Here is a 23,377-nt window from a genome sequence, read left to right as displayed (position 1 = left end):
TTAAAATTAGAATATCACTCTTTTGCAGCTCTTAGTGAAATAGTGCAGCTAGGTAATGATTACCAATGACTGCTAAACTATCAAGTAAAAAAATAGTTACTATCAAATGTTACATTTGAGTCTATTTATCAATTTTAACAAAATAAAAATACATTCAACCAGATGTTATATGTCTTCTGATAAGATGCAATAGGACGTAAATGATAGCACTTATGAAATATTCTTACCAAAAAAGAGAAAATGGAGCATAAATCATAGCAAGTATATCTAACTGCCCATTTATAGGAAATAAGAAGAGACAAAGAAATACGTCAGATGACACCACAGGGATGCAATAAAAAAATCCACAGTGCTGGAAATTTTACAGAACAAATGACCTAGTTTCATCAACAAATATATAAATGGCAGGGACACCTGAATGGCTCAGTGGTTGAGCATCTGCCTTTGGCTCACGTCGTGGTCCCAGGGTCCTGGGGTCAAATCCCACATTGCGGGCAGCCCCGGTGGCGCAGCGGTTTAGCGCCGCCTGCAGCCCAGGGCATGATCTGGAGATCCTGGATCGAGTCCCACGTCAGGCTCTCTGCATGGAGCCTGCTTCTCCCTCTGCCTGTGTCTCTGCCTCTCTCTCTCTGCATCTCTATGAATCAATAAATAAAATCTTAAAAAAAAACAAAACAAACAAATCCCACATTGGGCTCCCACAGGGAGCCTGCATCTCCCTCTGCCTGTGTCTCTGCCTCTCTCTCTGTCTCTCATGAATAATAAATAAAATCTTTATATATATATAAAAATTGCAGGAAATAAAAATGAGGGAGGATTGGGGCACCTGGGTGGCTCAGTTGGTTGAGCATCTGCCTTTGGCTCAGGTCATAATCCTGGGGTCATGGGATTGAGCCCTACATCAGGTTCCTTGCTCAGCAGAGAGCCTGCTTCTCCCTCTCCCACTCCCCCTGCTTGTGCTCTCTCCCCCTGTCAAATAAGTAAAATATTTTTTTTTTAATGAGGGAGGATTTACAGATTAAAAGATAGCTAAGAAAAGAATCATCCAAATGCAATGGGTAAATCTTGTTTTGGAATTGCAAAACATAAAAAAAAAATAAAAAAGAAAGAGAGACAATTGGAGAAATTAGAACACTACATATTTGATAACATTAAGAAATTACTGTTAATTTTCTTTGTATGTATTAATGATGTTTTAAAAGATACTCTACACACAAATTCAAGTATTTCTGGATGAAATTATATATCTGGAATTTGCTTTAAAATAATCAGTTGGGGGGATGCCTGGGTGGCTCAGCGGTTTAGCGCTTGCCTTGGCCCAGGGCATGGTCCTGGGTTCCTGGGATGGAGACCCACGTCAGGCTCCCTGCATGGAGCCTGCTTCTCCCTCTGCCTGTGTCTCTGCCTCTCTCTCTCTCTCTCTCTCTGTCTCTCATGAATAGATAAATAAAATATTTAAAAAAATCAGTTGGGAAAGGGGAGGGAATATTGATGAAACAAGATTTTTCTTTTTAAAGATTTTATTTACTTATTTGAGAGAGAGCACATGCTTACAAGCAGGGGGAGGGGCAGATGGAGAAGCAAACTCCCTGCAGAGCACAGAGCTGCACAGGGGGCTGGATTCCAGGACCCTGGGATCATGAACAGAGCATGCCTAACCGGCTGAGCCACTCAGGCACCCCCAAGATTGGATATTTGTTGGTAATTGTTGAAGTTGCTTGATAAGAACCTGGATTATTTATTTTCTTCTTCTATGGAAAACAAAAAAATATTTCTAAGCTATTTTTAAAAAAGATTTTATTTATTTATTCTTGAGAGACACGCAGAGAGAGGCAGAAACATAGGTAGAGGGAGAAGCAGGCTCCCTGAGGGGAGCCTGATGCGAGACTGGATCCCAGGACCCTGGGATCATGACCTGAGCCAAAGGCAGATGCTCAACTGCTGAGCCACCCAGGTTTCCCTCCAAGCTTTTTGTTATAAGCAACAGGAAGGATGAAGTTTCATCCCTATCACTGAGATGGGGAAGACTGCAAGTGGGGCAGGTTTAGTAGAAAAGATGACTTAAATTTTAAGCATATTGAGTTTGAGATGTCATTTGAATGTCCAAATGGAGTTATTGAATAAGTAGTTAGATATGTAAGTTTGGGATTTGGGTGAGAGTGTGGTTTGGAGATATAAAGTTGGTGGTCATTAATGTACAGTGACATTTATAGCAATGAGGCTGGATGACATTAAAAAAAAAGCAAGAATAAACATAGCAAATGCTCAATAAATAATCACTATAAACATGATTTAAATTATTTCTTTTGATTTCTTTCTTCTCTGAACTCCTACAGCACTTTTATAGCATCTTGTATTATAGTTATTTGTATACATGTCTTATCCTCTCTATAAATTATAAGTTCCCTATATGTGGGAATTCTATTTTTTTAAGATTTACTTATTGGGGTGCCTTAGTGCCTCAGTCAGTTAAGCCTCTGCCTTCAGCTCAGGTCATGATCTCAGGGTCCTGGGATCAAGTCCTAGATCAGGTTCCAGGCTCAGTGGCAAGTCTGGTTCTTCCTCTTCCATTCCCTCTGTGATCTCTCTTTCACTCTCTCTCTTTCAAAAAAAATTTTTAAAGACTTTATTTATTCATGAGAGACACACACAGAGAGAGGCAAAGACATAGGCAGAGGGAGAAGCAGGCTCCCGGCAGGGAGCCTGATGCGGGACTCAATCTCAGGACCCAAGGATCGTGCCCTGAGCCAAAGGCAGAAGCTCAACTGCTGAGCCACCCAGGCATCCCTATTTATTTATTTGAGAGGAGAGAGAGAGAGAGAGAGAGAGAGAGACTCTCAGACTCCCCGCTGAGTGTGGAATGGAAGCGAGGCTCAATCTCATGACCCTGAGATCATGACCTGAGCTGAAATTAAGAGTCAGACATTTAAACACTGAGCTACCCAGGCACCTTGTGGGAACTATATCTTAATCATCTTTATACATTGCTCTCCTTCCACTTACCACCATGGAGCAAGAATAGTGTCATTCGGGTATCCTGCTTCTCCCCTGTCTGTGCCTCTGTACCTCTCTCTCTCTCTTTGTATTTCTCATGAATAAATAAAATCTTTTTTTAAAGATTTTATTTATTTATTAATGAGAGAGACAGTGGCAGAGACACAGGCAGAGGGAGAAGCAGGCTCCATGCAGGGGGCCTGATGCGGGACTTCATCCTGGGTCTCCAGGATCAGGCCCTGGGCTGAAGGTGGCGGTAAACCGCTGAGCCACCTGGGCTGCCCGAATAAATAAAATCTTTAAAAAAGAAAAAAAAGGCAACCTACTGAAATGGAGAAGATATTTGCAAATGACTTACTAGTAAAAGATTAGCATCTAAAATATATAAAGAACTTATAAACTCAACACCAAACCAAATAATCCAATTAGAAATGGGCAGAAGTAATGAACAGACATTTCTCCAAAAAAGACATACAGATGGCCAACAGACACGTGAAAAGATGTTCAACATCACTCATCAACAGGAAAATGCAAATCAAACCACAATGCAATATCACCTCACACCTGTCAGAATGGCTAAAATAAAAAACACACAGAACAAGTGTTGACAAGGATGTGGAGAAAAGGAATACTTGTGTACTGTCAATGGGAATGCAAACTGGAGTTTTCTCAAAAAACTAAAAATAGAATTACCATATAATCGGAGCACTTGGGTGGCTCAGCCAGTTAAGCATCTGCCTTTGGCTCAAGTCATGATCCAATATCCTGGGATCTAGCCCCACATTGGGCTCCCTGCTCAGTAGAGAGCCTGCTTCTCCCTCTCCCTCTTCTGCTCCCCCTGCTTGTGCTCTGTCTCTCTCTGTCTCTCTCGCTCGCTCGCTCTCTGCCAAGTAAACGAATAAGAAAAATAATTACCATATGATTCAGTAATTCTGCTACTGGGTATTTACTTAAAGAATATGAAACACTAATTTGAAAAGATAAATGCACCTTATGTTAAATTTATTTATTTATTTATTTATTTATGATTTTATTTATTTATTCATGAGAGACACAGACAGAGAGAGAGAGGCAGAGACACAGGCAGAGGGAGAAGCAGGCTTCACACAGGGAGCCTGATGTGGGACTCGATCTCCGGTCTCCAGGATCACACACTGGGCTGAAGACAGCGCTAAACCGCTGGGCCACTGGGGCTGCCTGCACCTCTATGTTTAATGCAGTATTATTTACAATAGCCAAATTATAGAAGCAGCTCCAATGTCCACGGATGAATGAATAAAGAAGAGATGGTATATATATATATATAATGAAATATTCAGCCATAAAAAATGATGAAATCTTGCCGTTTGCAACAACATAGATGGAGCTAGACAGTATAATGCTAAGCAAAATAAGTTACAAAAAGACAAATACCATATAATTTCACTCATATGTGGAATTTAAGAAACAAAAGAAAAAAGAGACAAACCACAAAAGCAGAAGAAGAGAAGAGGTGGGTGGGGGGATGGGTGAAATAGGTGAAGGAGAGTACACTTATCTTGATGAGCACTTAATAATGTATAGAACTGTTGAATCACTATATTGTACACCGGAAACTAATTTAACACTGTGTATTAACCATACTGGAATTAAAATAATAATTAAAGGGATTCTGTGTGGTTCAGTTGGTCAAGCATCCGACTCTTGGTCAGCTCAGGTCATGATCTCAAGGATGTGAGATAGAGCTCTGCGTCGGGCTTTGTGCTCAGTGCAGAGTCTGCGTGAGATTCTTTACTTCTCCCTCTCTCTCTCCCTCTGACCCTTCTCCTGTACTCCTCAAATATATAAATAAAAATCTTTTTAAAATAATAATTTAGGGATCCCTGGTGGCGCAGCGGTTTGGCGCCTGCCTTTGGCCCAGGGCGCGATCCTGGAGACCCGAGATCGAATCCCACGTCGGGCTCCCGGTGCATGGAGCCTGCTTCTCCCTCTGCCTGTGTCTCTGCCTCCCTCTCTCTCTCTCTGTGACTATCATAAATAAAAAATTAAAAAAGTAATAATTTTTTAAAAAGTACAGAGGGGAGATGGGTGAAGTAACCTAGAGTGCAATGAAGGGTGATATGACATAGTGATATAGGGAGTAGGATAAAAAAATTGGCACTGTATACATGATTTTAAATATACACATATGGGGGATCCCTGGGTGGCTCAGTGGTTTAGCGCCTGCCTTCCGCCCAGGACCTGATCCTGGAGACCCGGGATAGAGTCCCACATCAGGCTTCAGCCCAACGTGGGACTTGATCCCAGGACTCCAGGACTCTGTCTCTCTCTCTCTCATGGATGAATAAATAAAATCTTTATTTTTTTTTTTTAAAGATTTCACTTATTCATCCATGAGAGACAGAGAGAGATAGAGATAGAGACACAGGCAGAGAGAGAAGCAGGCTCCATGCAGGAAGCCCGGCAAGGGCCTCGATCCGGGTCTCCAGGATCATGCCCTGAACCAAAGGTGGCGCTAAGCCACTGAGCTATCCGGGCTGCCCTAAATAAAATCTTTATTTATTTATTTATTTATTTATTTATTTATTTATTTTTATTATTTTTTAAATAAAATCTTTTAAAAAATGTATACATACACTTCCCTCAGAGGTAAACATTTCATGGTTCAGCAACCCATTCATGAATAGGAATCAGCTTGGTGTCCTTGTCCACTGAAGTGTTTTGCATATAAGAAGAATATATATATTATATGTGTTTTATATATACAAAAAAGAAGAATCTTATATTTCTCAGCCCCAGAACATTATCCCCATGGGGACTTAAGAGTTTAGGAGTAGCTGGGTTTTTTTTTTTTTCTTTTTGTTTTAATCTGCAAGATGACTTTTCTCATCTTCTACTATCCTGGCTGTCATTCCTAGCAGTTTCCAAAGGCTCTAAAAATATTCCTTTTCTTGCTCTCATCCTATTCCTATGTTGGGTGCAGGTAAACTTTTCTTGTACTTTTGGTTAGTACCATCCCTGGTCAGCTTCAATCTTGGATAATTTGGTACCAGTCTCTCTTTTGTCTTTCTTCCTTTCTTTCTTTCTTTCTTTCTTTCTTTCTTTCTTTCTTTCTTTCTTTCTTTCTTTCTTTCTTCTTTCTTTCTCTTTCTTTCTTTCTTCTTTCTTTCTCCTTTCTTTCTTTCTTTCTTTCTTTCTTTCTTTCTTTCTTTCTTTCTTTCTTTCTTTCTTTCTTTCTTTTCACATAATCACAAGATCAGGAAAATAACATTAATTCAATACTATTATATGATCTACAGACCTTATTCAGCTATCATCAATGCTTCCATTATAGTTTTTTACAGCAGAAGGAAAACCTAGTTCTTGTCCAGGGTCCAGTTCTGAATTACATGTTGCATTTGACAGTCTTGGGTCTTATCTTCTTCATCTACTCAAATCTGAATCAGTTCCTCAGTCTTTCTTTGTCATTCTTGATCTTGGCATCGCCCCCTCCCCAGTCTCTCTCCTTGAAGAATATGGGCTGGTTATTTGTATAGCATCCATCAATTTAGGCTTATCTGGTGTCTCCTCAGGGTCATATTCAGGTAATGAATATATTTTTTAAGATTTTATTTATTTATTCATGATACACATAGAGAGAGAGGCAGAGACATAGGCAGAGAGAGAAGCGGGCTCCATACAGGGAGCCCAACGTGGGACTTGATCCCAGGACTCCAGGATCATGTCCTAGGCCGAAGGCAGGTGGTCAACCACTGAGCCACCCAGGCACTCTCAAAAATTCCTGAATTTTTGACAGGAATACAATTAAGATAATTGTAATGTCCTTCTCAGAGCATCATACCAAGTGACACAAAATGGTATTTTGTTCCACTATGATGATGTTAACTGGAATCACTTGGTTAGGTTGGTGAATACCAAATTTTTGTCATTGCAAACGTACTACTTCCTGTTTTAATAATTCAATACATTTTAGTCTCAAATTCAATACACTTGAAACTATGTAAATAACCTCTTTTCCACCACATTGCCAGTTTTAGCATCAATGACATTTATTCATTTTAAGTCATGTTTATTGTGAAATATAACACACATAAAAATGAATAAAATATAAACATATAAAGATATAAATGATAAATAGTATGTATACCTGTTAATGCCCCTAGTAATAAAAATAGAACATTTCCAAGCACCTGACTTGCCTCTTAAAGAGTTAAAACCCCACTATCCCCTCTAAAATTAACCACTAGTCTTGACTTTTATTACAATCATATAATTTCTTTGTTATATTATTTTTGTGATCTACGTGTACATCTTTAAATACTGAAATTTAGTGTTGTCTCATTAAAATACTTTTTTTTAAAGAGAGAGAGAGAAAAAAAAGAGAGAGAGAGAGATAAAGAGAGAGCATGTGCATGTGCAGGGTTGGTGGGAGAGGAGCAGAGGGAGAGGGAGCAAGAGAAACCCAAGCAGGCTCCACACCCATCACAGAGTTGATGCATCCTACAACCCCAAGATCACGACCTGACCCAAAATCAAGAGTCGGATGCTTAGGCAACTGAGCTATCCAGGTGCCCCTCTTAAAAAATTATAGTATAATACATATAAACTTTCCTATTTTAGACATTTTAAAAAAGATTTTATTAAAAGACATTTATTTTTTAAGTAACCTCCATGCAGCGTGGGGCTGGAACTCACAACCCCAAGATCAAGAGTCTCATGCTCTACTGACTGAGCCAGCTAGGTGCCCCATTTTAAATATTTTTTAGGGTACAGTCTAGTAGCATTAAATACATTCACCTTGTGCAACCATCACTACCATACATCTCCAGAACTTTTTCATCTTCCCAAACTGCAACTCTATACCCATTAAACAATAATTCTCCTTTTCCTCCCTTCCCACAACTTCCAGAAACCACTAGTCTACTTTCAGTTTCTATGAATTTGCCTATTCTAGGTATATCATTTAAGCGGAATCATACAATATTTGTCTTTTTTTAGGTCTGGCATATTTCACTTAGCATAATGTTTTCAAGTTCCATCCATGCAGTGGCATGCTGGTACCATTCTTAATTTTCTTCCTGTAGTACTAGATTCCAGGGAGTTATGGATTGGAAAGAAAGCTGAGGGGACGTCTGGGTGGCTCAACAGTTGAGCGTCTGCCTTGGGCTTAGGTCGTGATCCTGGGGTCTCGGGATCGAGTCCCCCATCGGGCTCCCTGCATGGAGCCTGGAGCCTGCCTCTCTCTCTGCCTATGTCTCTGCCTCTCTCTCTCCATGTCTCTCACGAATAAATAAATAAAATCTTAAAAAAAAAAAAAAGAAAAAAGAAAAAGAAAGAAAGCTGAGGAGAGCCAGGAACTCTGAAGTCATAGAATGAGAATCTTAAAGAGGAGGGACTCAGCAACACCATCATACACTATAAAAGTCAAAGCTAATGAGGTGATTTGACAAGAAATTTTCAGAATTGGTTATTAACAAACATTTTTAGAGTAGTTGCTTGGTGCTTGGAATTGTGCTAGGCACTGGGTTTATGGAAATTGAAGCCAGATTGCACAAGATTAGAGTTACTGGTATGGATAAAGTGGAATTTGGAAGGAAGGAAAACAGAAAGCTTGGTAGAGATGTAAAGTGGAGGGGAGATGCTACCAGGATATGGAGATTTTAATACCTGTAAAAAAAAAAAAAAAAAAAAAGGAATAAACCAGGGGGTGGATGGCAATTTCCATCAGTATTCAAATGGGCAAATGTTCTACCTCCTTTCCCTTACCACAACTGTTTCCAGGTAAGTGGCTCCTAGTGGAGTTAAACTCTTCAGTTTAAAATCTGAGAAGGTGGAAGGCAGAAAACTGCAGCTAGTACTGCAGTCACAACTGTGCTTGGTATTTTTGTGTTTTAGAGAAACTCTGGCTAATAAGAAGGCCTACGGCTAGCTGATTGGCTGTCTGGAAAATGAATCTAGCTGAAAGGGGGCAGTAAGTAAAGTCTTTTTAAAAAAATGTGATAATACATACAATAGAATATTATTCAGCCTTGGGCGCCTGGGTGGCTCAGTGGTTGAGCGTCTGCCTTTGGCTCAGGTCGTGATCCTGAGTGCTGGGATCCAGCCCTGCATTGGGTTCCCTGCAGGGAGTCTGCTTCTTCCTCTGCCTATGTCTCTGCCTTTCTGTGTCTCTCTCTGTATCTCTTATGAATAAGCAAGCACAATCTTAAGAAAAAGAAAAAGAGTACTATTCAGCCTTAAAAGGGAAAGAAATTCTGACACATGCTTTTAAAATTACAACATGGATTAATCTTGAGGACATTGTGCCAAATGAAATAAGCCAGACACAAAAGGACAAATATTGTGTGAATCCATTTATACGAAGTACCTAGAGTCGTTAAATTCAGAGACAGAAAGTAGCATGGTGATTGCCGGGGGTTGGTAGGGTGAGGGGTGGGGCAGTAAGGAGTTAGTGTTTAATGCCTATAGAGTTTTAGTTTGGGAAGATGAAAAAATTCTGGAGATGGATGGTGGTGATGGTTGCATAACGATGTGAATGTACTTAATTCCGCTGAGCCATATACTTAGGAATGGGTAAAACCATAGATGTCATGTTATATATACATAAAAAAAATTGAGCAGGAGCAATGTGGCAAAGTGTTAACAAAGGTGAAAAGGTTTATGAGGGATAATTATACTATTTTTTTATTATACTACATTTGCTAATTCTCTGTTGCTCTGAAATTTTCTTCAAAATAAAAAATTTACTTAAAATGAACAGGAGGCAGTTCTATAGAGATAAGATATAGACCAGTGGGATTGCTTCCACTGTAGGAGTTGTAGGTACTAAGTGTATCAGCCTCATGTTAGGAGTATCATAGGCAATATAGTATCATACGCAATTAATTATTGAGTACCTTAAGCAATTTGCTTTCACATTTTAATTATATCATCACCTCTTTCTTGATTTAACTTCTTCATAGGGATGTGGAATTGACAACTTTTCAATTTTTCCTTTGTTTTCTTCATATTATTTTAATTGTTATGAATTCCTAGAACACTAGGGACCAGGTTCAAATTCTTTCTTTTGCTAGCTTTAAGACATTATGAAAATTATCTCATCTCCCTAAGCTTTAGTGTCCTCATTTGTAACCCTCAGAGTTATGAGGCTTTTAAGTGCAATAATGAATATAAAACAGAGCACAATATCTGCTGCATAGTAAAAATGTAGTATGTGTTATTAATTATATCATTGGTATATGACTGGACATGATTGTATAGGTCCAAGCACAACAGAAGGCATTCTAGAATCAACTATAGGTTTAATATAAAAATGTAATAACATTAATATTTCAGTTTAAAAGGGAAATGTAATAGTTTTTTATTAAATTCAGTACTTGTCATATCTTCAGTAAAGTTCTTTGCCACTAAACACCCAAACTGAGTTTCCAGTTGAAAACAATGAAGCGAATTTAAAGGTTAGTGACCAGTGTCCATGAGATAGGATTAAAACATCTGGGGTTCTTTTGTTTTGTTAAAAATTTTATTTATTGGGGGATCCCTGGGTGGCTCATCGGTTTAGCGCCTGCCTTTGGCCCAGGGCGTGATCCTGGAGTCCCGGGATCGAGTCCCACGTCGGGCTCCCGGTGCATGGAGCCTGCTTCTCCCTCCTCCTGTGTCTCTGCCTCTCTCTCTCTCTATGTCTATCATAAATAAATAAATAAATCTTTAAAAAATTATTTATTTATTTATTCATGAGAAACACACACAGAGAGGCAGAGACACTGGCAGAGGGAGAAGCAGGCTCCCTGCTGGGAGCCTGATGCAGGGACTCCATCTTAGGACCCTGGGATCAGACCAGAGCCAAAGGCAGGTGCTCAACCACTGAGCCACCCAGGCGTCCATGGGGTTCTTTTGCTTAGAGAAGTTTGTGATGGGGCCTCAGAAAAAGACTAAGTATATATAGCACTTATATTTATTGTTTGATTGGTTGAAATATATTATGGAATTATTGGACTAGATGAGATGATTCCAGCCTTTTGAAAAATTTTCTGGTTTTAAAATTACCAATTAAAGACAATACAAAAGGAAATGGCTTTAAGAGCCATTTAAACTCTAGAATAAAAGATTTAGGTTAAATGATTAGAAGAAAAAATTCTGACAATGAGGTTTATTAAACTTTAAAGTGAGTTAACATAAAGTCTGATGGGATTTTCTTGTCTTCAGAGATAAATTAGATTTCTGTCTGAGGTGGCTTAGGTAAAGATGCACCTGCAGGTAGGTAGCTCAGCCGATGGTCCTTTGCAGCCTCAGAGTCAATAAAGGTCTTTGGCTCATCTAACCACAATCAGGCACAGTCTCAGTGGGTAAACAACCTGCCTGCATTTTCTAATCTTTCTGGATAATTTAATGATTAATTTAATTGTTATACTGGCTACCAAGGAATTCACAGGTTTTTTTTTTTTGACAGAGAGAGAGAGAGAGAGAGAGAATGCACACTTACATGAGGCGAGGATGCAGAGGGAGAGAGAGAATCTTAGGCAGGCTCCACACTCAGATCTGAGACCTGAGCCAAATTTAAGTGTTGGGTTCTGAACTTAATGACCCACCTGGGCACCTCTCAAGTTTTTCTTCAGTTTTATTTAGTAAGGAGAATGGCTCAGATGGCTCAGGCTTATTTATTTATTTATTTATTTATTTATTTATTTAATTTATTTATTTTTATTTATGATAGTCACACACAGAGAGAGAGAGAGAGAGGCAAAGACACAGGCAGAGGGAGAAGCAGGCTCCATGCTCTGGGAGCCCGACGTGGGACTCGATCCCGGGTCTCCAGGATTGTGCCCTGGGCCAAAGGCAGGTGCCAAACTGCTGGCCACCCAGGGATCCCGGCTTATTTATTGACTGATTTCTTTTTAGTCATGTTTATTGAGGTTCAGTTTATCTTTTTAGCATACAATTTTGTGAGTTTTAATAAACCCAGTTACTTTTCAAGTAATCAAGAGGGCCTATTTATGTATATCTTCCTTGGGGAGGGGAAATGCAATAGCAGAACAGAAAAGAACAAAAATATAGTGACTTTTGGGGTATTTTTATGGGACTTGAGGTTGAGATTTGGCCACAATAGGAACTGGTTGTTTGAGCCCTCACAAATGGAGCTGATGAAAAAAACAAAAACAAACAAACAAAAAACAAATGGAGCTGATGAATTCACTTTGTCTACCTAGTGTTGTTATTGACCTGCCCTGGCCCTTTAAGAATTATATTTATTTGGTCACTGGTCTTCTGCAGCATTAGGAATGGAGGAAAGAAGATCAATTATAAATGATTTGAAGATTAAGAAGAGGGATATGTCTCTGTGTGTTTTATTCCATCTTTGTTGCACTAGTAAAACATTCCAAGGACCCTAAGTATATTCTAGTTACAGCAACAGTAGTCTAGATTTTTCAGAACTTTTTTTAAGGTTTTGTTTATTTATTCATGAGAGACACAGAGAGGGGCAGAGACCTAGGCAGAGGGAGAAGCAGGCTCCGCTGATGCGGTACTCAATACCAGGACCCGGGGTCCACGACCTGAGTCAAAGGCAAGATGCTCAATTGCTGAGCCACCCAGGCATCCCTGGACAGTTTCATTTCAAAGATTCTGTCCTTTTGTTTCCATAAGTAACATATACTCACATGACATTCTTTGATTGTTAGTTTAAAAAATGTGATCACTGTAATTTATAACGGCAGGGAGAATGGTTTATAGGAAGCTCCACTTCCTCTTAGCGTTTATCAAGTGCTAAATTGGGCATTTACAGGATTGGAGAATCATGGTTGGGCTGTACCTAAGTCATTCTGAGCCTGAGGTAGGGAGAGAGAACTACCTCCTATTGAATGCCTACTATGTTTATGCTTGGCAGTGTATTAGGTGCTTTCCCTATTGACAGCTGCTCTGGCTAGAATTCCATTCCACATCCAACTACCACTTAAATAAAACACATATTTCTAGTTGGTGCCTAGTTCATTAATACAAGTCACAGCTGCCACACCCTCTATAAGACCCTGGCACCATAATTAGGTTAATAGACTCTCAAGTTTTGGAGGGATCTTTGAGGTCATTTAGTTAAAGAGGTGGCAGCTGTTCTCTTCACCACCAAGTCTGGGAATCACTGTGCTCAATTCTCTCAACGGGAAGTACAAAAAAGGTCTGGGGTTATAGTCTCCTTGGGCTTCAGTGTCATATAAAAGATAGGACAATGATAAGCACACGTGAAGCTCGAATTATGTTCCAGACTGGAAAGGGCCGATGGGAAGAAAAAAAAAAAAGCTTTACTGGGGACCTCAGACAATGTAAAGAAAGAAAGAAAAACAACAACAACAACAACAACAAAACCCAAACTGGCAGAGACGTAATGTGAAGCCCTTGAATTCAATTAGAGGCCCACAGAAAGGAATCCTGATGGACACAGGTAAAACCCAAAGCATCCTTCCTCTCTTCAGTTTCAACAGCTCTGAAGTACTAGCCATCCTGGATCTTCTTTGCCCTTTTATTAGAAAGCCGGGGAACACTCTCCTTTTCTAAGGAAGAGGATGAGAGAAGGGGCCTCGAGGTGAACGAACGAGAGAAAACAGGTCTTTTATGTCTGAGTAGAGACACAAACAATTGTCCCGGAGGCAGAGGAATATATTTCACGCCCTCTCAAGGTCCCTTCGGTTCAAGGATACTGTCATTCTCTGGCTGTACTAGGGGGAGGGCCTGTAACGTCCATGCTGCCATGGAAACACGCCGCGGTGTTCCTTTTTCTTACGTGGGGCGGGGCACTCTGCCTAAGCCACCAATCACCCACAGGGCTTCTTGAGTGGCGGCCAGCAGCAGCGAATGGGCAAGCAGATACTGAGTGACGTGACGGGAAAAGGGGGAGTTCGCGGCCGGCGGCGGCGGTGGCTACAGCGGCGACCTGGGGATCGAGCTGGAGGGAGCTGGGGAGCGTGCAGGGACCTCTAGCTCCAGCGCGAGTGATCTCCCGCCGGGATGCCTGGTACTGTTAGTAGAAAAGTGGGGGTGCAGTGAGCTCTGAAGGCTTGGCTTTCGGGTCTGAAGGGATGGCTGACCGGAGGGGGCGGGGTGGCAAGCATGGCGGCGGTGACGGGGAAAGGGTTGGAGGGCCCTGAGGAGGGGGTGGGGAGGCAGTACCTGGGAAGGCTGGGTGGTCTTGAGGAAACGTGAAGGGCCGAGGGTGTTCTAGCGAACCGAGATCACCAAGCAGCCTTTTAGGGGGCCATAGAGGCGCCAGAAGGACGTAAGGAGAGTTGTGGGGGATGGAAAAAGAGGCGGGGAGAGAAGAGGTTAGGGAAGAGAGGAAAGGGTGTCTACGGGGAAGGTGATGGAAAAGAAGAGGGAGAAGAATTGGCAGGCTGATAGTAAATAACGAGCAAACCAGGCCTTGGGAGGTATGATAGGAAAGTGCTTGCAGCGATTATAAATATAATCTAATTGGAGTCCTAGACTGGTCCCCTTTCTTAGCTTTTGCACTTCCGCCCCATTTTTGAAGCTCAAACTGCGTGAGGAAGGCTAGTAGGTTACACCGAACTGATCTTTTGTTATTCCGTTCCAGGGGAGCAGATGGACCCTACTGGAAGTCAGTTGGATTCAGATTTCTCTCAGCAAGACACTCCTTGCCTGATAATTGAAGATTCTCAGCCTGAAAGCCAGGTTCTAGAAGATGATTCTGGTTCTCACTTAAGTATGCTATCCCGGCACCTTCCTAATCTACAGACACACAAAGAGAACCCTGTGTTGGTGAGTGATACCTTGTTTGGAAATGATTGAGAAAAATTATTTTTCATCTAATCAAGACCAGTCAGCAAACATAAGTACTTAGGAGATCACTATCTTTTGGATAAAATTGTTTGGAAAAATGAAATCAATAGATTGACAAAAAGTATGCCTCATTTTGGATTACTTCCTATTTAGTAGGGGATGTTATTTATGTATTATTTTCTAGGATGTTGTGTCCAATCCTGAACAAACAGCTGGAGAAGAACAAGGAGATAATAATAGTGGGTTCAATGAGCACCTGAAAGAAAACAAAGCTGCAGGTGAGGTGTTTAAAACTATTAGTCCCTTTTGCAAGAGTGCTCTTGTTGGAGCTGGGTGGATCTAAACATGTAGTTGTGGGGAAGGTACATAAGTGAGGGGTAGCACAGTATCTGGTGCATAGTAGGCACTCAAAAAGTTGATTTTTTAAATGTAGCTGATTAGATTGATATTGTCTACATTTCTCAACTTGTATTGACGTTTGGTGGTAAACGTTTATACTAATATCCTTATTTTGTTTTCCCTCCCCAGAACCTGTAGATTCTTCCCATTTGGATGCATGTAGTTCCATCAGTCAGGTCATTGAACAGATACCTCAGCCAAACAGGACAAGCAGGTATACTAGTGTTGGCAGGAATTTATTTAAATTTATTAACGGATCGATTCTTTTATTTGTGCCTATCACCTCATCCCAAGGATAAAGGGCTTAATCTTATTTTTGTGAATTAGAAAGTGGGATTTGAGGATTGTATTAACTAGTATATTAGTACTGATAGCTAGAATCTCTTTTGTGAAGGTAATAAACATTTTTTACACTTGTATTCAAATTGTGATCTCTCTTGTGCATATAAAACAAAATAAGTGTTCTTCATTCTTAGCATAGATAGGACTTAGTAAGTAGGAAAAAAAAATCATCAGAAGATATTTAGATATATATTATCAAAAATGTTAGGCATTGTTTTCCATGAAACATGACCATGGTAGAACATTTAGTTCTACCAACTAAATTACCTTACCAGTTTTAGACCCAGAATGTTTAACTCATACCCTAGAGAGTATGTGATTTTTACTTTGTCTTATGTATAGTTTTACCTTGCCCATTTATTGAGTGTATCCTCTGTTAGGTACTGGATTGGATGTTTGATATAGTTTCGTTTAATTTCATCCTTAAAGCAGCTGTACAGTGAAGACATTATGTCCATTACATAGAGGGAGAAAACCGATGGGTGAAGAAGTTAAATTACTTGCTGTAGCATACATTGCTTGTAAGTGACAGCTGAGCTTTGAGTGCTCCTGACTCAAGTGCCTTTTCTTTCTTTCTTAGTGTTCACTGCTGCTTAGTCTTCTGCCTAAAATCTGCTAAGATCAAAAGAGAACTTAGATAACTTTAGGGACCTTGTGGTGGCATAGTAGAAAAGGGAGCAGTCAGAGAGGAGAATGTTAGGTTGAGGTATTGAAAGAGTATGGTTTTTTCTAAAAAATAAACTTTTTTTTTTTTTTTAGTACTCTGCACATAATTTTTTTCTCCCAAATCATCAGTTAGATACTTCAAAACAATTTTGGTCTGCAAATGGGTTCTGTTTGGCCCATACATGGTTGTAAAATATATTTAAATTAATTGATAGAATTTTAAAATGGGGAAATTTTATGTAAAACTTGGATTTTCAGTTTCTGGCATTACTAGTCCAGAGGTAATACAACACTTGTATTACTGGTAACAATTGCCTGGAGCTGTGAATAGAGCAGCTATCCTCTGCTTAGGGGACCATGAGTGCTATGGTCAGTTGTGGTCCCCATAATTTGCTATTGTACATGGACATTGAAGCCAAGTATTCATCATTTATTATAGTGCTCTTGCTTTTCTTAACTGACCTCACTCCTTTGTGTTACCTTGTTTTGCTTTCTGTAGGCATTTAAGTTTATGGTACTTCTTTAGGAACACATGCCTTGCTTACATTTTTGTGGCCTCTTGGTTTGAACCAGTGAGGACAGGGACTATGCAGATCCCTTATTGTAAAAGAAGCAATGCTGTTAGAGAAGTCCCATGCTACTTCTTTTCTCTTTGTATATCAATGTGTTTTCCTTTCTCTAAAAAAAAAAAAACAAAACTTGAATGTTTACATTCAGTAAATGTGCAGGCACCGTGGCAGGTGTTTTAAAGAGGCTTTGCCATTATGGAGTTTATAATTTAATAGAGAGACAGATGTTAAATCATTACATAAATGGCTATGCAGTTATAATTGTGATCATTGCAAAGAAGGAGGAAAAATATAATATATAACTTAATCTGTGTGATGGGGTAAGCTTCTCTTTTTTTGGGGGGGGGTTAAGCTTCTCTAAGGAATGTGATCTCAACTATAAATATATATAAATATGAATTTGTTAGGCATAGTTGAGGGGCTGGGGAGAAGTGTGTGGCATGTGAGAGGAGGAATTTTCCAGACAGAGGGAATTGCAAGTGCAAAGGCCATGAATCTAGAAAGGATTTGGAGTTGTTTCCAAGAGATTGAAAGCTCTTCAGAACACATGTGTATTGATTTTTTTAATGTTGTCTTTATTCATAAATGCAAGTATTTTGGAAAAAGCTGCTTGTGAACTTTTCTACATAAAATTCCAAAAAAATCTTCCTCTCATATCTAGTGTCTAACTAAGCCAATGATCCTAACCATGGAGCATCCTATATACTATATATACTATATATACTAAAGAACTATAGATTGTTTTATTACCCTGTAAAAATTTTATTTTATTTTTTTAAAGATTTTAAGTAATCTCTACACCTAGCATGGGGCTTGAACTCACAACCTCAGAATCAGAGTTGCATGCTTCACCAACTGAGCCAGCCAGGCGCCCCTTGCTGTTAAACATTTTGAAAATGAGACGATTATAGATTCACATGCAGTTGTAAGAAATAATACTTAGAGATCCTTTGTAAACTTTGCCCAGTTTCCCAAATGGTAATGTTTTGCAAAGCAGTATAAAATCATAATCAGGTTATTAACATTGATAAAATCCACTGAATGTATTCAGATTTCCCTACTTTTACTTGTATTTGTGTGTGTGAATTTGTATAAAGTCTAGTTACCTGTGTATCTACCACTATAAATCAACATACGGAACGATTCCAGCACCACAAGGATCCCTAGTGCTATCCTTTTATTGCCATACCCACCTCTTCTCTTGCTGAACCTCTGGCGATCACTAATTAAGACTGTCCTTTGTGATATTTTGTCATTTCAAAATGTTATTTAAATGGGATCATATGTTATGTAACCCGTGGGATAGACTTTTTTTTAGCGTAATTCCTGGGAGATCCATCCAAATTGTTGCATGTATGGGTAGTTCATTCCTTTTTATTGCTGAGTAATGTTCCATGGTATGGATATACCACAGTTTAACCATTTACCTATTGTAGGAAGTCTAGGTTGATCTGGTTTTTGGCTGTTAAAAATAAAATTGCTCCCAGGGCACCTGGGTGGCTCAGTCAGTTAGATGTCTGACTCTTGGTTTTAGCTCAGATAATGATTTCAGGGTTGTGAGATCAAGCCCCACATCGGGCTCTGTGCTCAGCTCAGAGTCTGCTTGGGATTCTCTCCCTTTCCCTCTGCCCCATTCCCTGCTCTTGTGTGTGTTCTCTCTCTCTCTCTCTCTCTCTCTCTCAAATAAGTAAATAAAATCTTAAAACAACAAATAAAGTTGCTCTGAACATTTGCATGCTAGTTTTTGCATGAATATAAGTCTTCATATCTCTGGAATAAATGGCCAGGTGGGCAGTTGCATATTTATTTTTTTTTTAAGAAACTGCCAAACTATTTTCTAGAGGTGCTGTATCATTTTATAGTTTCACTAGCAGTGTAAGAGGTCCAGTCTATCCCTTCTCTTTTTTTTTTTTTTTTTTTTTTTTTCAGTCTATCCCTTCTCACCAGCATTTGGTGGTGTCACTATTTTATTATGGCCATTCTGATAAGAGTGTAGTGATGTTATCTCATTGTTTTAATTTGCATTTCCCTAGTGGCAAGTAATGTTGAACATCTTTTCATGTGCTTATTTGCCATCTGTACATCCTTTTAAAGGAAATGTCTGTTAATGTCTTCTGTCCATTTTCTAATTGAATGTTTAAAAATTGTGTTTTGGAAGTACTTTATATATTCTAGTTATTAGTCCTTCATAGGATATGTGGTTTGCAAGTATTTTCTCTCTGTAGTTTGTCTTTTCATCCTCTTCAGAGGGCTTTTCACAGAGCAGGTTTTTAATTCTGATGAGGTCTGTCAAATACTTTTAACAGAGCAATATAAATACATAGTTTATTTAAAAAATAGCTGATAGAGGTGCCTGGCTGGATCAGTCAGTTAAGTGTCCTACCTTGATTTCAGCTCAGGTCTCAGTCTTAGGGTTATGGGTTCAAGCCCCACGTTGGGCTCCATGTTGGGTATGGAGCCTACTTAAATAAAAATGAGCTTATAATGAAAAGCAGGGTCCTTATCCACCCGTGGTCCCTTTTCACAGAGGCAACCCTTTAAGTGTGTTTTAACTGCTTTGAGAGGTTATCTTCCTAGCACTCAATGCTATTGTAAACCTAACATCATTATACTGCCATTTCTTGTTTTATCAAATTAAGACAGTTGAATTATATATTGAAAGATACGGATTTGACTCAAAACACTCCCAATTTTTGATAGTAATTATTTTAGTTCTTTTAATGGCTACTTTTGTATTTCTAAATAATGTATTTATTTTAAGATTTTATTTGTTTGAGAGAGACAGAGAGCATGAGTGGAGAGAGGGGCAGAGGGAGAGGGAGAGGCAGACTCCCCGCTGAGCAGGGAGCCTGATGTGGGGCTTGATCCCAGAACCCTGAGATCATGAGCTGAGCTGAAGGTGGATAGTTGCTTAACCTACTGAGCAACCTAGGTGCCCTGTGTATTTCTAAATAATGTATTTAAACCTTTGTTTTCATCAGCTTCAGACAGTGGAAAAAAGTTTAACATCAGTACTATTTTTTTTTGTCTTTAATCTGATTTATTTCAGGCCTCTTAAGATTCATCTAATCATTTTACAGATATGTATTGGGTATTTCCTATATTTCAAGCAGTGTTGAATTTTGGAGTTGCAAAGAATCAGAAAAAATAAAAATCATAGACCTTAATGTAGCTTACATTCTCATATGGGATATAGTAATACATGGTAAATAAGTAAATAGTATGTTAGACACTAAGGGCTGAAGAGAAAAATATAGCAGAGAATAGCAGAGAAAGGGATAGAAAATGTCAGAGGAGTTGCAAGTTTAGATAGGGTGACTTAGGGAATGCCTCACTGATGTGATGTTTGATTAAAAGTTCTTAAGTGATGTCTCTAGTTATCTGGGATAAGTGCAGTCCATGCATTGAGAACAGCAAGTGCAAAGGCCCTGAGGTATGAGTGTGCCTGGAATATTTGAGAAATGACAAGGAGGTCAGCATGGCTGGAATAGAATGATGGAGAGAAGTGGGAAGTCAAGAGAAATAAAGGTGGAACCAGAATATGTGAGGCCTTACAGGTCAGTGTGAAGAATTCAGCTGTTTCTTTTAGTGAGATAGGAAGGCATTTAAGGGGTTTGAACAGAGGAATGACATAATCTGACTTAGATTTTGACAGGATCACTCTAGCTGCTGGATTAAGAATAGACTGAAGAGTGTACAATTTTTACTTGTGGATTATGCCTTGTTAAAGCTGGGGAAAAAAAGGCATTTAAATTAAAAAGGAGAATAGACTGAAGGAGGTGCAAGGGTAGAGGCAAGAAGACCAACTAGAAGACTACTGAACGTATTTATTTATTTTAGAGAGTGGAAGAGAGCACGTGTGTGTATATACAAGTAGGAGGGCAGAGGGAGAGTGAGAATCCCAAGCAGCCTCCATGCTGAGCTTTGGACCTCATGACCCTGTGATCACAACCTGAGCTGAAACCAGGAATTGGATGCTTGACCAACTCTGCTACCCAGGCGACCCCTGAAATAATTTAGGCAATGTTAGCCAGTGGCTAGACTAGAGTAGAAGTGATGAGGAGTGGTGAGAATCTGGGGTTTTTTTTTTTTTTTTTTTTTTTTGATTTTTTTTTTAGAATCTGGGTTTTTTGATTGGTTGTGGAGTATGAGAGAAAGGGAGGTAACAATACTGGAAGAATGGAGTCACTGCTAGAAGAGATGTGTAAGACTGCAGGAGAAGGTCAGGTTTAGACATACTGAAGTTGAGCTGACTTTTCAATGAACAGTTGGAGACAATTGATGTACAAGTCTGGATGGAGCTCAGGGGGAAGGTCTTAACTACTCTGGAAATTTAAATTGCAGAGTCACTAGTATATGTGGATGATATTTAAAGCTGAGTCTGGATAAGATCATTAAGGAGGTGAGTAAAGGTGAAGTTCCAAGGACTCACCGTGCCACCAGCATTTAGATGTCAGGGAAGGACATGAAGCAAAACCAAGAAAAGAGACTGAGGAAGAGCCAAAGTATGTGGTTTGTGTTGTCTTTCATTGCTCTTCTACATTTTGTCATGTTTGCTCTTGGACTTTCCCTGTAGTTCCCAAGGTTATGTAACTGGTCTTCCCAGTTATATAGGTAATATTCTATTTTATTTTTGTGAAAATCTTAGTCCCTTTTCCTTGGATCATGGTCCCCAACTTTGCATATTTATGTATACACCTTTTAATGCTCATTATAGTTATGCTCAGTAGTCTTTATACGAAACATTAAATGTATAGAAAGTTTCAAGGAAGCGAAAAATGTTGCCTATAATTCTGCCACCCAGAGGCTAATTGCTATAAACATGTTGGCATATTTCCCCTCTTTTGTGTGTGTGCACTTGATGGTTGACTTGTGTAAATTAAAAGTTTGTGTTTGACCTTTTTTGCTTAACAACATGGAATTTTTCCCATGGCAGTTAAAACTCTTAATAGCATTTTCCTGAAGTTTCTCATTTAAAAAATTTAAACCCACAGGAAAGATAAAAGGATAGTACATATTTGTTCTCTATATGTATGTGCGTATACACACACACACACACACACATAAACATACATAAAATACACCTTTTGGGGGACTGGATTGTTTGAAACTAAGTTGCAGACATCATAGTTACCCTTTAATACTTCAGCATTTATTCCCTAAGAATAATACATTATTTTATATAATCGTAATAACCTTATCACACCTAAGCAAATACTAATTCGTAATACCTAGTAATGTAGTTCTATTCAGATTTTCACACTTGTATCGGATGTCAAAATATATTTTATAATAAACATTGTTTCAAATATATTAATTTACTGATCTGTTTAGTTTTCCAGGATCCAATCCAGGTCTTTTACACTTTGTATTTGTTTTTTTCAAACATTTTTTTTTTCAAACATTTTTAATAGTTGCAGAATATACAACAGTTTTATGGATCAGGAAATTATTTAATTATTTTCCTTTACTGGACTTAGAGGTATTTTTTAATCACAGTAAACATTGAGAAATAAGCTTGTACAAGGATCTTTCCAAATTTCAAATCATTTCTTGATGTTATTGAAATTTTGGGTTACAAACACTTTTTAGAGCTTTTTTAGAAACATCTTTCCAAATTGTTCTCCAGAAAGGTTCTGTTAGTTTATAAGAAACTAAGTAATTTAGTGTCATAAACATTATATAATAATGCTTATCTCAGGTTTGGGCAGCACCAAATAGCACCAAAAATACTGTTTATTTTTTTCTAATTTGATGAACAACAATTGGTTTATATGTTTTTCTACATGTTTAAAGATACTTGAATTTCTTCTTTATGAGTTGTCCATTTATGTTTTGGGGTTCTTCATATGAATTCCTTATATTTTTTGAAGATTATTCTTTTACATTTGTTGCAGTATTTTTTCCTAATTGTTGTCTTTTACTTTTGTTCATAATGTTTTTTGACCGTTAACTTCCTTTAAATATACAGACCTGAATTTTATTCAGACCCTCAGATTTTATAGATGTATTCTAAGGTTTTTCACTAAAATTTTTTGTGAACTGTGTCTGATTCAGTTGATGTATTTTTGAGTCCCTTCACTACACCTCTAATGCCTATCTTATGTCACTTGCCATTAATTCTCTTGAGGATAAGATTTTTTTTCTCCCTGCTTAAGCTTTTTCAGAGAAAGGTAAAATTCCAAGTATGTTTGTTCTTCTCTTAAGTATTTCTTACTTAATTCTGAGCAATGTGTTTTGGTTGTTATCCTTTCAGGTGCTTTTTGTAGAAAGAAGCACTAATGGGGACCAGGCTTTTTACTCTTTTCAAATTGGTTTAAGATATTGGTATGTGGGGTGTCACAGTAAATTTCGAAGAGTGCTTTGAGCAAAGTGTCCCAGCCTATCTGGGAATACATGATCGTTTCTTTCTGCTGTTTAGTGTTTTGGGGATGTCAGTGGAATCTGCTCCTCCTGCGGGTGAAGAGAAGGAAGAAGAAGTGGAAGAGAAGGAGGAGGAAAAGGAAGAAGATACTGGAGATGATATTACCACACACTCACTTGGTGCTGAAGGTAGCTTTATGCCTTTTTCTGGATAGTAAATTGTTTTAAGTCCCTTTCACTTAAGCATGTAGATATCTAAATTTCTCTTTATCGAGTTACAG

The 23,377-nt window shown here is 38.8% G+C and overlaps 1 protein-coding gene across 7 annotated transcripts in view; it reads left to right on the top strand.

Moving 5' to 3' along the window:
* Nucleotides 1–23,377, top strand: part of TP53BP1 (tumor protein p53 binding protein 1) — a 98,106-nt gene that overhangs the window by 11,890 nt on the left and 62,839 nt on the right. For 5 of the 7 annotated variants that reach the window (XR_005381550.1, XR_005381551.1, XM_038580216.1 and 2 more), the window contains exons 2-6: nt 13,786–13,975; nt 14,552–14,736; nt 14,942–15,035; nt 15,286–15,370; nt 23,155–23,285. Coding sequence is in view for 5 of the 7 variants with exons in the window: in XM_038580216.1 (XP_038436144.1) it covers nt 13,969–13,975; nt 14,552–14,736; nt 14,942–15,035; nt 15,286–15,370; nt 23,155–23,285 (502 nt within the window). In the remaining 2 variants the exon portion in view is untranslated. Of the gene's footprint in view, nt 1–13,785; nt 13,981–14,551; nt 14,737–14,941; nt 15,036–15,285; nt 15,371–23,154; nt 23,286–23,377 lie in introns of those variants that run through there. The other 2 variants (XM_038580214.1, XM_038580213.1) reach the window with 2 other exon arrangements.

The sequence above is a fragment of the Canis lupus genome, chromosome 30 (genome assembly GCF_011100685.1).
Source record: "Canis lupus familiaris isolate Mischka breed German Shepherd chromosome 30, alternate assembly UU_Cfam_GSD_1.0, whole genome shotgun sequence".
Classification (NCBI taxonomy): domain Eukaryota; kingdom Metazoa; phylum Chordata; class Mammalia; order Carnivora; family Canidae; genus Canis; species Canis lupus.
Note: the sequence above shows the minus strand (reverse complement) of the source record. Positions and strands in the feature narration are given on the sequence as shown.